The 12,291-nt window shown below is 40.7% G+C and overlaps 1 protein-coding gene across 1 annotated transcript in view; it reads right to left on the bottom strand.

Moving 5' to 3' along the window:
* The window catches only part of PHLDB2 (pleckstrin homology-like domain, family B, member 2), a 61,533-nt gene that overhangs the window by 40,673 nt on the left and 8,569 nt on the right, over positions 1 to 12,291 (bottom strand). The window contains 3 exon segments of the mRNA XM_009993365.1: positions 1,565 to 1,702; positions 2,576 to 2,719; positions 4,860 to 5,243. Coding sequence (XP_009991667.1) covers positions 1,565 to 1,702; positions 2,576 to 2,719; positions 4,860 to 5,243 — 666 coding nt within the window.

Raw genomic sequence — 12,291 nt, 5'->3', positions numbered from 1 at the left:
TGTTTCATCATATGATTGCAAGAAAATGTAAACAATCTACATGTTTTATAATCATTTTCATTAGTCTCATTGAATTTTGAGGCTACTAGAGAACAACTATAAAAGGCAAAAGATCTCTTGAATTTCTGGATTTACTATTTGTCACTACCTACCAACCAAAAACTCTATCAGCATGGTTTGGAGGATATCTGCTTGCACCTCTCTCTGCTCTTGCCAACTTTAATCTCTCATTTATACTGAAAAGCAGGTAGGAAACATGGTCTATGGACAACTTAAAATGTGACCCCAGGCACAGAAAGCTGAAGGATCACTGAAAGGTAGACACGAACAAGGAAAAGTACAGGCAGGGAAGTTCACAAAAGTTCAAGCTTAAACTGAATGTACACTGTGACTTCACTGTGCAGAGGTGGGAGCAATGTTCTCCTCCAGAGACAGAGGTTCAATGAGAACAGCCACAGAGCATTCAGGCTTGTCTCAGAATATATAGGAATTGAAGACAAAAAGCTCAGTATAAACAATGCAAGCTGTAAGGCATGAATTAAACAGGAACTGTGAAAGATGTGCTGCTTGTCTAAGCAAAAGCAAATAATGCAGATGACTTCCAGGTATTTCTGGAAAGCTTAAAAAGAGAGGGCAAGAGAGTATCTAGAGCATTTCCACAAGTGACAGGTTTAAACTATGAGGCAGAGGATGAAATTTAGAAAGGAAACATTACTGGCTGAAAGCCCTGGAAAAACTTCCTGACCTTGGGATATTCTTGGCTGTGGCACATCCCCAGTGGAGATGGGAACTGCCCACCTGGAGAGGCCAGCGCAGAGCCTGCTAGAGGGAACCAGCTCTCCATGGCTGGAGGGGGACAGCTTTATCTTGCAGGCCCTTTCCATTTCTGTTCTGAAAATTTTGTTACAGTACTATCCTATTTTGTAAACAGAAGCTTATATATATTTTCTGCATATTTGAGAGCAATTAAGTAACAGACTATATGGAAGAAACAGTTAATTCCTTGGACATAATTAAAGAAAGAATGTTCTACAATAGTAAAATTGTCAGTCAGAAAACAAAATAAATCAACATAATTGCTTTGAAATTACATACTTGACAGATGTCTTATATATAATTCTGTATAATAGCAGATGAATCCATCTCTAAAACCACAGCCTTCTTTCATTCTGTTCCTTTTTTAAGAAAGGATTTTATTTTTTAATTTAAAATACATAACCTACAATGGAAGGTAATGGAACAGCTCAATTAATATTGTTCTTTTAAACAACAGATAACTCATGTCCAAACCCTACATGGATTTATTACTTAAAAATATCCTCACAGTAGGTCAGGTATTTTTTCTTAAGCATAATGTATTTTGCTTGTCAAGCCTACATTGGGAAACAAGATTCTTACAGGGAAATGATGGTGAGACAATTATTATTTTCTTCCATATATATCAAGTACATTTATTTATAGACAGTACTTCACGAAATAACCTCCATCAATATGTTAATCATATAAATGTATTTTGAAGATTAAGGGCAACAGATCACACAGCTAGCTAAGATAACTCAATTACCTTTGTCTTTTCACCAATAACATTTCTCTCCAGCTCAGCTATTTTTCTGTTTAGATGATCCAATATTTCCTTCTCTTTCAGCAGCTCTGTTGTTTCAGATTTCTGTTCCCCATCCAAAAGGGCACATTCCATATCCAACTAGGAACATAAAACATTTTTCAGAAGCAGTCCAGATTAAGAAGAATCCTTGATACATATTATTTTCTGGGGGAAAGGGAGTGCATTGGTGATTATTCACAAGAAAGAACCATTTCAAAAAGAAGAGGAGGGAAAAAAAAAAGTACATTTTACTGCCACAAAAGAAACTAAAAAAAGAGATCACAAATCTGAGAAAAAGTAACTGCAATGCCAAGTACTGCAAAATAAAGTCCAAACCAACTTTAGTTTGAAGATTCTTTTTTTCCAGAACTTTTTCTTTTCAACCTCCTCTCTGTGCTTCCTCTTGTTATGATACTGTACCTACTCTCTGTGCCCAAGCTCTGTAGGAAACCTTTCTGTAACAGCTGTTTCTTTCCTGTTGCTGGTAATTGGAGCAAGCACAACCCAAATGCCTGGCCAGCTTAGTCTGCAACTGTGAGATTCCAAAAGTCAAGAGGGTGCCAACATACCCCTGCTACCCTAAAGCCAAGGAGGTTTGAAAGGAAGTTGTCTCACTTCCTCTCTCTTTAAGTGGTCACAGGAGACACCACCATAAAGCTCCCAAGTGACACAAGGAATTTAGATCAATTGAGTGGCCATTCAACAAACAAGTTAATTCTAATTCCACTTAAGAGTATAATGGTTGCAGCTGGAAAAGGCTAATACAAGCATCACATCCCTGATGGAAAAAAATAACCTTTATAGTCAGAGACTGCCATGTCTATGATTCTGTGCCTAATTCTGGTGAAAAAACACAGATTATGAAGGCTACACACATGTATGAGTTCCTATGTACTTGCTGAACTCATCAGACTTATGCTATGTAGACATACCTAACAAGCAAGACATTTTAAACCAAAACATATTTCATACCTCTCTTGAGGATTCATCCATCTGGTCATTTAAATCTTTGATCTTCTGCTCAAGCTCTTCCAAGTTATTTAGTATTACTATGCGCTCCTCCTCTAGCCGACCAAGCTCCTGCCCCCTTTGCTCATCACTTGTGCATTCTGGTACCTGCAGTTACACATTATAAGAGGTTTATTTAAAAAAGTTACACTGTTTTTCCTTCCCCATTTCATAATGTGTTCATTTTAATCAAGTACTGTAGTGCTGGTTTTGTATCTACTATGCTGCTACTTCTATATTTAGAAGCTGTACAAACATGATACTTTACTTCCAGGCATTGGAAGTAAATACTATACTTAACAGTAAATACTATTCATGCTACAGGAATTATTAAAAAATAACTTTTGAGAATACTTCACATGCTGTGCTCTTCAGGTTGTAAAAATCCAGTTTCTCCTTTATAAAAATAACACAGATAAATGAAGATGCTTTTAATGTAAATTTCAGCTGCTCATATAATAAAAGCCAGGAGGGTTAAGATAAGACATTTTTGTAATCAGCCATTAAGATGGGCAGCTTCTAAAAAATAGGGACAGAAGTTGGCTGTGTTTCAGTTAGCACTGAGGAAGCAGTACCCTTACTGTTGCTCTTTTCATTGCCATTACTAGATAACTGTGCCAAGAATTAAGCAACATTATTAAGAAAATACCTGTGATCTTGTAACCAGCAAAGGCTAGATCAAAGAGTATTGAGTTTCAAACATATTCTTCATGTTCATCTGACCCCAAAAGCTTGTGATCCAATTACTCTGGTAGAGCTGCTTGCTCATTGTCCCCAAGCAGAATTAGAAGTGGGCTGCATGCAGGGCTTAGTGTTAACCACTGGACCACACAGGCTTTTTCAAAAGAGGCTCAGCACAGCTACTGAAAGGCTATTCTGAGAAGAGCCATATTATCCCGAACAAATCTGACGTCGATATTTTAAAACAATGAGCTGTGTTTGATTAACACAGTTGCTTGTTACTGCGTTTCTCCAGGCTTAGCAGAACACCCTTTACAATGAATGAATGAACGGTATTTCTTGACTAGCATTAGTAATCCTAACAGGAAAGCCTCTTTTTGAATGGTATCCTGTTTGGATAATGCTGACATAACGTCTTCGATTTCAGCTTCCTAATAAGGATTTAAAATAGGATCCCCAATTTGCACAAAGCAAGCAACAAATGTGAAAAAAAGATAGGACAACAGTAACTTTTAAGTGAAATGCCTTATTATCCTTTCAACAAGGAAAGGTCAAGTCAAGCCATAAAAGCACATTTATGTTCAACATCATTTCACACCAAAAGACTCAGCAGACAGATTTCCAGAGATAGCCCTTCATAAGATAAAATGTTTTTCTACCACACCTCTCTCTTCTTCTACACACACACACACTTCTATTGACTATAAAAACTGAAGTTAAGCAAAGGTTAAATACAATTCATGTTAGGCATATAACTGTGTGGAAGCTCATACGGCGTGTACATAACAGTAAAAAGCAGAGACACAAAGTATTCTGAAGGTAGGAGTTTGTTCAACAGAAACCTGCTTTTATGGCTTTGCTTGGTCTTATTATGCACCTGATTCTAACTCTTGAATACAGTTATTTAACACAATACCTGCTATGAGGATTTGCTGTGCTGCAGGCCTGACACACCAGAGCCTGGACACTCACCCAACATGACCAAACAGAATCGTGAAGTACAGAGGAAAGAAGCTGCATCTTATTAAAGGCAGGAGATAAAGAGTTAGAGCAGCAGAAAGCTGGAGCCTGTGAGAAGCTGTGACTCAGGTCCAACTCCAGGCAAGGAAACAGGAGAGTAAATTTGACTCAGGCAAGTCCTCTTCACCTCCCATGCAACTGTTCTAGTTTGCCCAGGAGAAATATCCTCCTTTTACAGAAGACAGGTGCCTCAGGCTGGGAGGAGACACCAGAGCTTCCTTTCCTCCTACATCTCAGCACAGTGCTAAGAAGGGTTCCTGAAAACTTCCTTATTTAAGTAGCTATATTTGTTCATGCAAATCCTTCTCCCTCAGAAAATCTTAAAACTCTTCTTGAATTGCACATACCTCTGAAAAAAATTTTACACTACCAACAGCTTCCACATAAAATGAAATAATCACTTGCTGGCTGCTAAGCTGTATGAGCTCTGAGATTAATTCCCACACCTAAGCCATCCTCACTGTGGCCCCTGCCAGGGCAGCCAACTCCTAGAGGAGGGTTTTAAACAGCAGAACCTGGACTGTACTTTCCTCCTCCAGCATGTTACCTTTGGCGTGATGCTTAAGTAGGAGGATTCAGTGGCATCCTTCAGGAAGCTGGGAGCAGGGAAAGGTGGAGGCTTCGAGCTTTCACTGAAGTGCTCATCAGCTCTCAACCCTCTGGAGGAGAGGAAAGCCGCTGTGCTGCGACTGTGGCTGCCCAGCTCCGAGAAATCTGAATCACTTGCAGATGATTTCAAGTGGCTTCTGAATCTTGTTTCCAGATTCATCTGGGAATCTTCGAACACTGAATCCTCATCGGAGAGCTGAAGTTTTTCAAGTTCTTTGTTAATTTTTTGAACATCAGCAACTGTTGTGGCTGCTGCGGGGTTGCTGTCAGATTTGGAGTATTCCGCGCACAGACTGAGGATTGTCTCCAGACGCTGTCGCTCCTAGTTTAAAAAAAGATGATAGCACTAAGCATCACATGTGAGCTAAAAGTAAAGATGAAGTAAAAAAAAGTTTTCTGGTTTTGGTCTTTTTTTGTTTTTTTAGGGTGAAGGATTAAAGTCCTCCACTTAAATGTATGTCTCTAGCACTTAGAGATAATACACAGATACACAAAACTTAGTATCAGTGCAAGATGAAGAATCAGTTAACATAGAAGAAGAACTTAAAAAAAATCAAAGTACATTTCACAGAAATTAACAGCTGCTTAAATAAGATGTCCTAACCATTAGTTATCTTTCCAATGCAGAAAATCTTAATATTATTTAGGTTGTTGTAACCATACCCTATTTGTATGTACATGTCTAGAGAGCTCACTGTATTAATCACTAATTGTTCCATTTTACACTTATACTATACTCCTACCAAGTTGCAAAATATCACACAGATTTTCCATGAACTCATTCTTTCCTGACTTTTTTGGATTTTCTCTTTTGTTAACTCTGATTCCCTTTTTTTGGGAGAGAATCGGCCCACATTTTGAAACGCGCAGTTTTAGGAGCATTAGCAGAAAAACGAGGTATCACACTAAAATACACCAAATGGCAAATGAACAGAAGCAGGGGAAATAATTCTTTACCAGCTAACTCAAGTTCCCTGTGGATTCATATTAACATTTCAAACTTCAGAATCTTAACAGCTGTGCCATTTTAACCTGACATGTTCCAAGTTGCTAGAATAATTTAATTCCTAATTTCTAGATAATTTTTAGATCTCTATGATACTTTACTAGAGTATCAGAAAGCTGTATCTGTGGGGTTTTATATGCATAGCTTCCTGTGGCTTCTCTTTCAGATGACATTTTTTTACCTTTTCATTTCTAAGAGGTGATGCTTCTATGTAATTTCATGTTTATTTTGCTAAAGAAGTAAAAGAATGTAAATAAAAAACTGCTTACCATAAGCCTATTGAAAATTCTGCTGGAAAAAAGACCACTGTGAGAGTTCTGTGCTTGCCATGAATAGGTGTGCTAATGATCTAATTTTTTATTTCTAGGAAACCTTTCTTATTTTTACCAGTATTTAAAAAGAAATCCCGTGAACCAAAATCCTCAGTCTCCTTCCCCAGGAGCCACTGCAGAGTATTCACATTCCAAGCTCTACCCAGCATTATGTTTACAAACAGGATTTGCAAACCAGCTATTTCTGACAGACCTAACACTCCCTGTGCCCAACAGCAAGTGATAACAAGGATCAAGCAAAGCAGTTAGGGCAATACACTGCCTGCCCTTTCCCTGCAGCAAGCCACCGGAGTTTTATGAAAATGTAACACCAACTTATAAGCACCCACCTTTTTATTCAGCTACCAAGAGACTACCTGGTTGTACGCACTACATGTTCACATCACCCCGCATCACCCACAGTTAAGAGCTCAGCTTCTGAGCTGGAGACCCCACCTGAACCCATCCATTTCCAAACATGACACAACCGAGAGAGCTCAGCGAGCCAGAAATTTTGCCTTCTGGTAGCTTATTCCCAGGTTCTCAATGCAGGTTTCCTCTGAAGCCTCCTGTAACAGCACTGGCAGAGAAGAGCTGTTGAAACAACAGAGCTCAGAGCAGCTGCCAGGCCACAATTGCCAGCTTGTATTTTTCACAAAATGAGTCCAGCAGATTCTGTAGTCATCCTTCAGCCCCAAATGACTGACATAATTATAACTCCCCAAAGCCTTGTTCCCTCCAGGAAACCACTGCCAGACCCTAAGCCTTTTCCCTTACCCCTCCAACGCCGCTATTCTCCCTCTTACTAAGTCTTTTGGGCGCACAACCCAGTTCCTAAAGCGCCGAGCAAGTGCTGGTTGGGTTACCAGTAATTACCCAGCTCTCCCTGTCGTGACGTCACGGGGCCTGGCCTTTTCGTGATGGTTATAGATGGGAGACACAGCATCATGTCCCATCCTTCCCTGCAACAACAGGGTATATCAGGTTACCCCATGCTAAGCCTCCACTCCTTCAATAATAATAGGAAATGGCAAATTTCAAAGCACAGCTGCTGCTCACCCTAGGCTGAGCGCTCAGGTAAGAGGCTGTTGCTGCAAACCCACCCTTCGCCGAGCAGTCAGAAAAGCAAAAAAGATATTTTTTTTCCTCCCAAGTCTCAGAAGCAACTAAAAATCGCAGGAAAACCTCTGCCAGTCTTAAAAAAAAATCCTGATGAACTTTCAGACACATTACAGAAATACCGATACCTCTCACTTCTATTTTGACATGTGCCGAGAGGCTTATGGACAGGAAGCTCTGTGGTTATTTTATACGTTCTATTCTCATCGTTTCATCTTGGCCAACTCATTCCAGTTCCAGCACACCTGCATTTAACTGTTTCTAGTATAGGCTTCTGAGTCAAGAAGCAAGCTAGGAAAGCACCCTTGCAATGAAAAGTGCACAAGAAAATCTTCTCAATAATTTTGCAAAAAGTATCACACAAGTTATTTGTGATGCTGAACACATCAGAGGGGAAAAAAGGTATGTCAAAATAAGGAAACTGCTTTAAAATTAGATCTGGCAGTAGGGAGACGTGTTGAATGAAACTTTGCAGTACATTTCCCCATAAAATGTCCTTTCTAAGACACTAAAACATGTTTTCAGAGGATTTTTTACCGAGTATAAAAAGGGGTACGCAGGTCTTGTGCACTTTCTGCCTGAGCAGTTTGACCACTCCTGGCTTTGACAAAGCAACACGACACCTACGGATGGCTTCAAATTTGAAGGAGAAGGGTGGGACAAGAGAATAATAACCCTCCTCTGTTATTGATTAACACTGACATTAAGAGACATCCCTAGCATACTGTAAAGAAAAATATTCCAAAATAGCAGAGATAAACACCTCCCACTTTAGCAGCAACCATGTCAGCTATCACCAGATTTGTTCATCTGCTGCATGTCACGTATATGAATTCTACAAACCTGTAGAAGTGACGCTGCATCTAGACATCAAGGCAAGACTTGGTTAATCAGCTGTGGCAAGCAGGAAGCTTTTCTAGATGAGTGCCATTAGCAAATGGATAACCCCAGATTTCATTAAAAACAAAGGTGCAGACTACCTCTGCTGACCAACCCTAATGAGAATTATGGCTAGTCCACACAGCCAGGGCTCCCATTGCCTGAATAAGAGGTTCTTGTCACCTACCACAGAACAGCACCTTTCCACTGTTGCTCTTTCAAAACCTCACAGGTAGGCAAAAAACTAGCACCACAGCACAAGCTGGAGCAGCAGCTAGTCAAAAAGGATGGGGTGTGGGAGGAGGGAGCAGGGAGAATCGGAACGACCAGGGAAGGGAACAGTAGAAACTCGCCAAATTTTCTCTCTTACATTCAGTGATTTCACACCTGTCAGGTACCAAGGGGCTTATTTCAAATCTAGACTTTAACCGGCGCTGAGAACAGCTCACCAACTCTTTTTTCCATTCTCTCCATACTTCTCTGGAGTGTGCACCAGCTGGTCATGCCAGCCTATTTTCTCATTTTCAGTCCTCACTTCTGTCTTTTGGCTCTGAGGCTACCATTGGCAGCACAGAATTCAGAAGAATCACCCATATTTCAAGTCTGTTTTTCACAGGTGATGCACAGGCAGCCCCTCACAGCAGAGGTAGCTGCATGGAGCAGCACTGCAGAGAGACCACCTCAGTGCAGGGCAGAGGACCAGTTGCAGGGAACAGGCTGGCATGACTCACCCTTACCTTCCCCACACATGCACACAAGAAATGGAGCAGCCAAAGCAGAAGAGATCAGTGGCAGGGAGCACAGCCAGCCTCCAGGGAGGAACCAAGTAGACTACTTGCTGCAGACTTAGCTCCTGCATCTGCTGGCACGTATTTGGCTCCTGAGGAAATGCGTCAGCTTCCAAAATAACAGTGTGCACTTGTGAATTATCACCTTGCAGCACCCAGAAGCCCAAGCCCATGTTTCTAGCAAAGTCCTGCATTTTGATCAGAATAGTGCCCTCTTGCCCCTCCAGTACCTATGCAGCAGCTCCATTTCAAATCACATTGAGGGCAGGAGCCTGAAGGAACTCCAGTGCAGTAGTTAAGGTCTATAAGCAAAAATAGTATCCTGAAATAGATTTCTTCCCGATCCATATTGTTTATTTGCATAACACATATAGCTGTAAAAATTGAGTACGTGTAATCGACACTTTGGATTATTAAAGATCCCATAGAAATGTTTTGGAACACAAAACTCAGTGTTCCTCAAAATCTACTAAGTTGTCAGTATTAATTATATACCACAGGGTGGTTTTTTTATCCTATTATATGTAACTTCTTCATTTAGTAAACTAAACTGATGTTAAGTAGCTATTCTGTAACACTATACAGACTGTCAAATACTAGTGCTGGGAAAAAAATACCTTGATCTAGACATTGTCTGCTTGGCTGGGGTCCCTGTAAGAGGTAAGTCACACTTTTATATACAGACTGGGTATTGTATGTTTAAAGGGTCTATAAAAAGAAGCAATGCCAAAATAAATTTATAAAACATATATATGAGATTTTTTCCAAGCTGTATGGGAGTTTTATATAAGCTCTACTAAACATAATTTTAAAGCAGTACGACCTTAAAAATTCCAAAATATTTTAATTTCGTTTTCCCTCACATTAGCAGATGTTAGTGAACTGTAATGCATCAATGTAAACCAGGCACAGGGAGCTTCTGTATTATTTCCTATTTGCTGAATAAACTTAATGAAATTCATTGTTCTTCTGAGTGTGAAAAAGTGGACTATGAAATAAGCTCCTTTAATTTTTTTATTGCTTGTTTCAGCAATGGTCATATAAGCTGAAATGTCTCCAAGCACAATTCCAGCATCTAATAAAACTCCATTATCAAGCACATGTTCACAGATCCATGCAGACAGCTAGGCTATGGAAGACATCACACAGACACTGCATGTGTAATTTTTAAGTACCTACCACCATCTAGAGGAAATCCATTGAACTGCCTAAAAAACAGCAGTAGAAAAGCAAGTTCCACGTTATTCAAATGAGTGTGTACCAAATAAAACAGATGGCCTTACTATCTGTTGCCCATGCTGTTCCACTCCCGACCTCCCCACAGGCTGAAGAGAAGGACTGCTTTTCAGTTCCAGCAACTATTGCAGCTGGGCTTTTATCTCAGATAGGAAAAAAAAAAAAAGTGAGATTTGTTTAACTGCCGACTAAAAATAAAGAATAAAAAATTCAATAGTTAACCAAATCTCATTTAATATTCTTACATCACACCAATTTATTTTTTTCCCTTGTTTATGTGGGCTAGTTTCAGAAATAGCTAAGTCTGACTTCTGCTTGTGCAAAGCTTGTATAAACATCCCTAGACGAATACGCAACGTCCGGTCAGCTGGGCTGGAGAGGAAGCAGCAGCAGATCCTGACCTCCAGCCCCACTGCCTGTCCAAGCTCCAGGACCAACCTCAGGCCACCCCAGCTGCTCCCACAGCCCAGCTGGTCCCCAGCACTCGGCAGCAATGCCGGAGATGGCAGCAATGGCACCTCCAGATCTGCCCACTCCTCAAGCCACAGAGGCACAGGCTGGCACAGCAGAAGTGGCACCAGTCTTCAGCTGTTTGGGAAAAAGTACCCAAAAAAGGCAAATCAAAAGAAAGGTACAAAAGTACCTAAGTGTCTCTTCTGTGTGGTGCATGGGAACACACCAAAACTCAGATGTTCAAATAATTTAAAAAAACCCCACAAAACAACTCTGAAACGTGTATTTCTACTGTTCATACATTTTGTTCATTTCTTTGGTCAATGACAGCAGATCACTTGGTTTCCTACACAGGTCATAGCAGCAGCTTGAAAAGCAAAGTTTCAGAGAAGCCTCTTGTCACTTAAAAGGTGAAGTAAACACAAGTAAAACTTGCAGAATAATTTATATGGAAAAGAAACAGAAAAATAATGAAAGCAAATACAAGAGACCAAGGGCAGACACTAGGTCAGACTACAATGTGTGCACAGATTTTACTAGAAAAATATTACAAATCCAAAGGTCAACAGCAGCTATCAGATGCAGCACCCCAAACTTGCTCTGTGCCAGCTGGATAGCTGCAGAGACAGTGCTGGTGCACCAATGCTCTCCATTTCCTACCTGGGCTAGAGTGCAGCCTAATAATCTAAAATGGAGATTCATGTTTCTGACTAAGTTCTCCAAGTGGTCCTACATTTTTCTACTCTCTACCCTGGTTCAAAAACACAGTATATAACTGTCCAATTTACCCACCAGCTGCTCAGTCTGGACTTCTACTCAGATGTTTGCTATTCACTGGTGTTTGCTTGATTGAGGAGAAAAAAAAAAAAAAAAAAAGAAGAAAAAAAAAAAGGCCTGAGCAGACCTGGATCTCTAACCTTTGTCCACCTCATGTTACACAAGGTCAGATAAAGCTGCTCTTTGGAAGCTCCCACTGGATATATAAAAACCCTGTTTGGATAGACCCATGACACACAGGATGACAAAAATAAAACAGGCTGAGGGGAGACCTCATCACTCTCTACAACTACCTGAAAGGTAGTTTGGAAAGGTGGTTTGGATTTGCTCAGGAGCTCTGCAACACCAGCTGATCTGTGTGGAGTTTAGTTTGGCCAAGCAGGTTGTCTGATTTCTGAAGAAGAGGAGAAATCCTAGTCTGCTGCATTTGGGCTTCTTTGTGCTGGCTGTGCTTCCCCTCCCCCCTCCCGCCTTGGAACACAGAAGCACAGGATTGGGTTGGATGGAAAAGACCCTTAAGATCAAGTCCAGCTTTACCCCAGCACTGCCAAGGCCAGTAAATCCCTCAGCTCCACATCTACTTGTCTGCTGGTTCCAGTGCCTGACAACCCTCTGGGTGAAAACATTGTTCCCAATATCCAGTCTAAACCTCCCGTGTAACAATTTGTGGCCATTTCATCTTGTCCCCTGGCTTGTTACTTGGGAGAAGAGACCAACTCCCCCTTGCTCTCAGGTAGTTGTAGAGAGCAGGAAGGTCTCCTCTGAGCCTTCTTTTCTCCAGGCTGAACACAGATTGTTGGT

The sequence above is a fragment of the Chaetura pelagica genome, unplaced genomic scaffold (assembly GCF_000747805.2).
Source record: "Chaetura pelagica isolate M959 unplaced genomic scaffold, ChaPel_1.0 scaffold101, whole genome shotgun sequence".
NCBI classification, from domain to species: Eukaryota; Metazoa; Chordata; class Aves; order Apodiformes; family Apodidae; genus Chaetura; species Chaetura pelagica.
The sequence above is the reverse complement of the archived record's forward strand: the minus strand, read 5'-3'. Positions and strand labels throughout refer to the sequence as shown.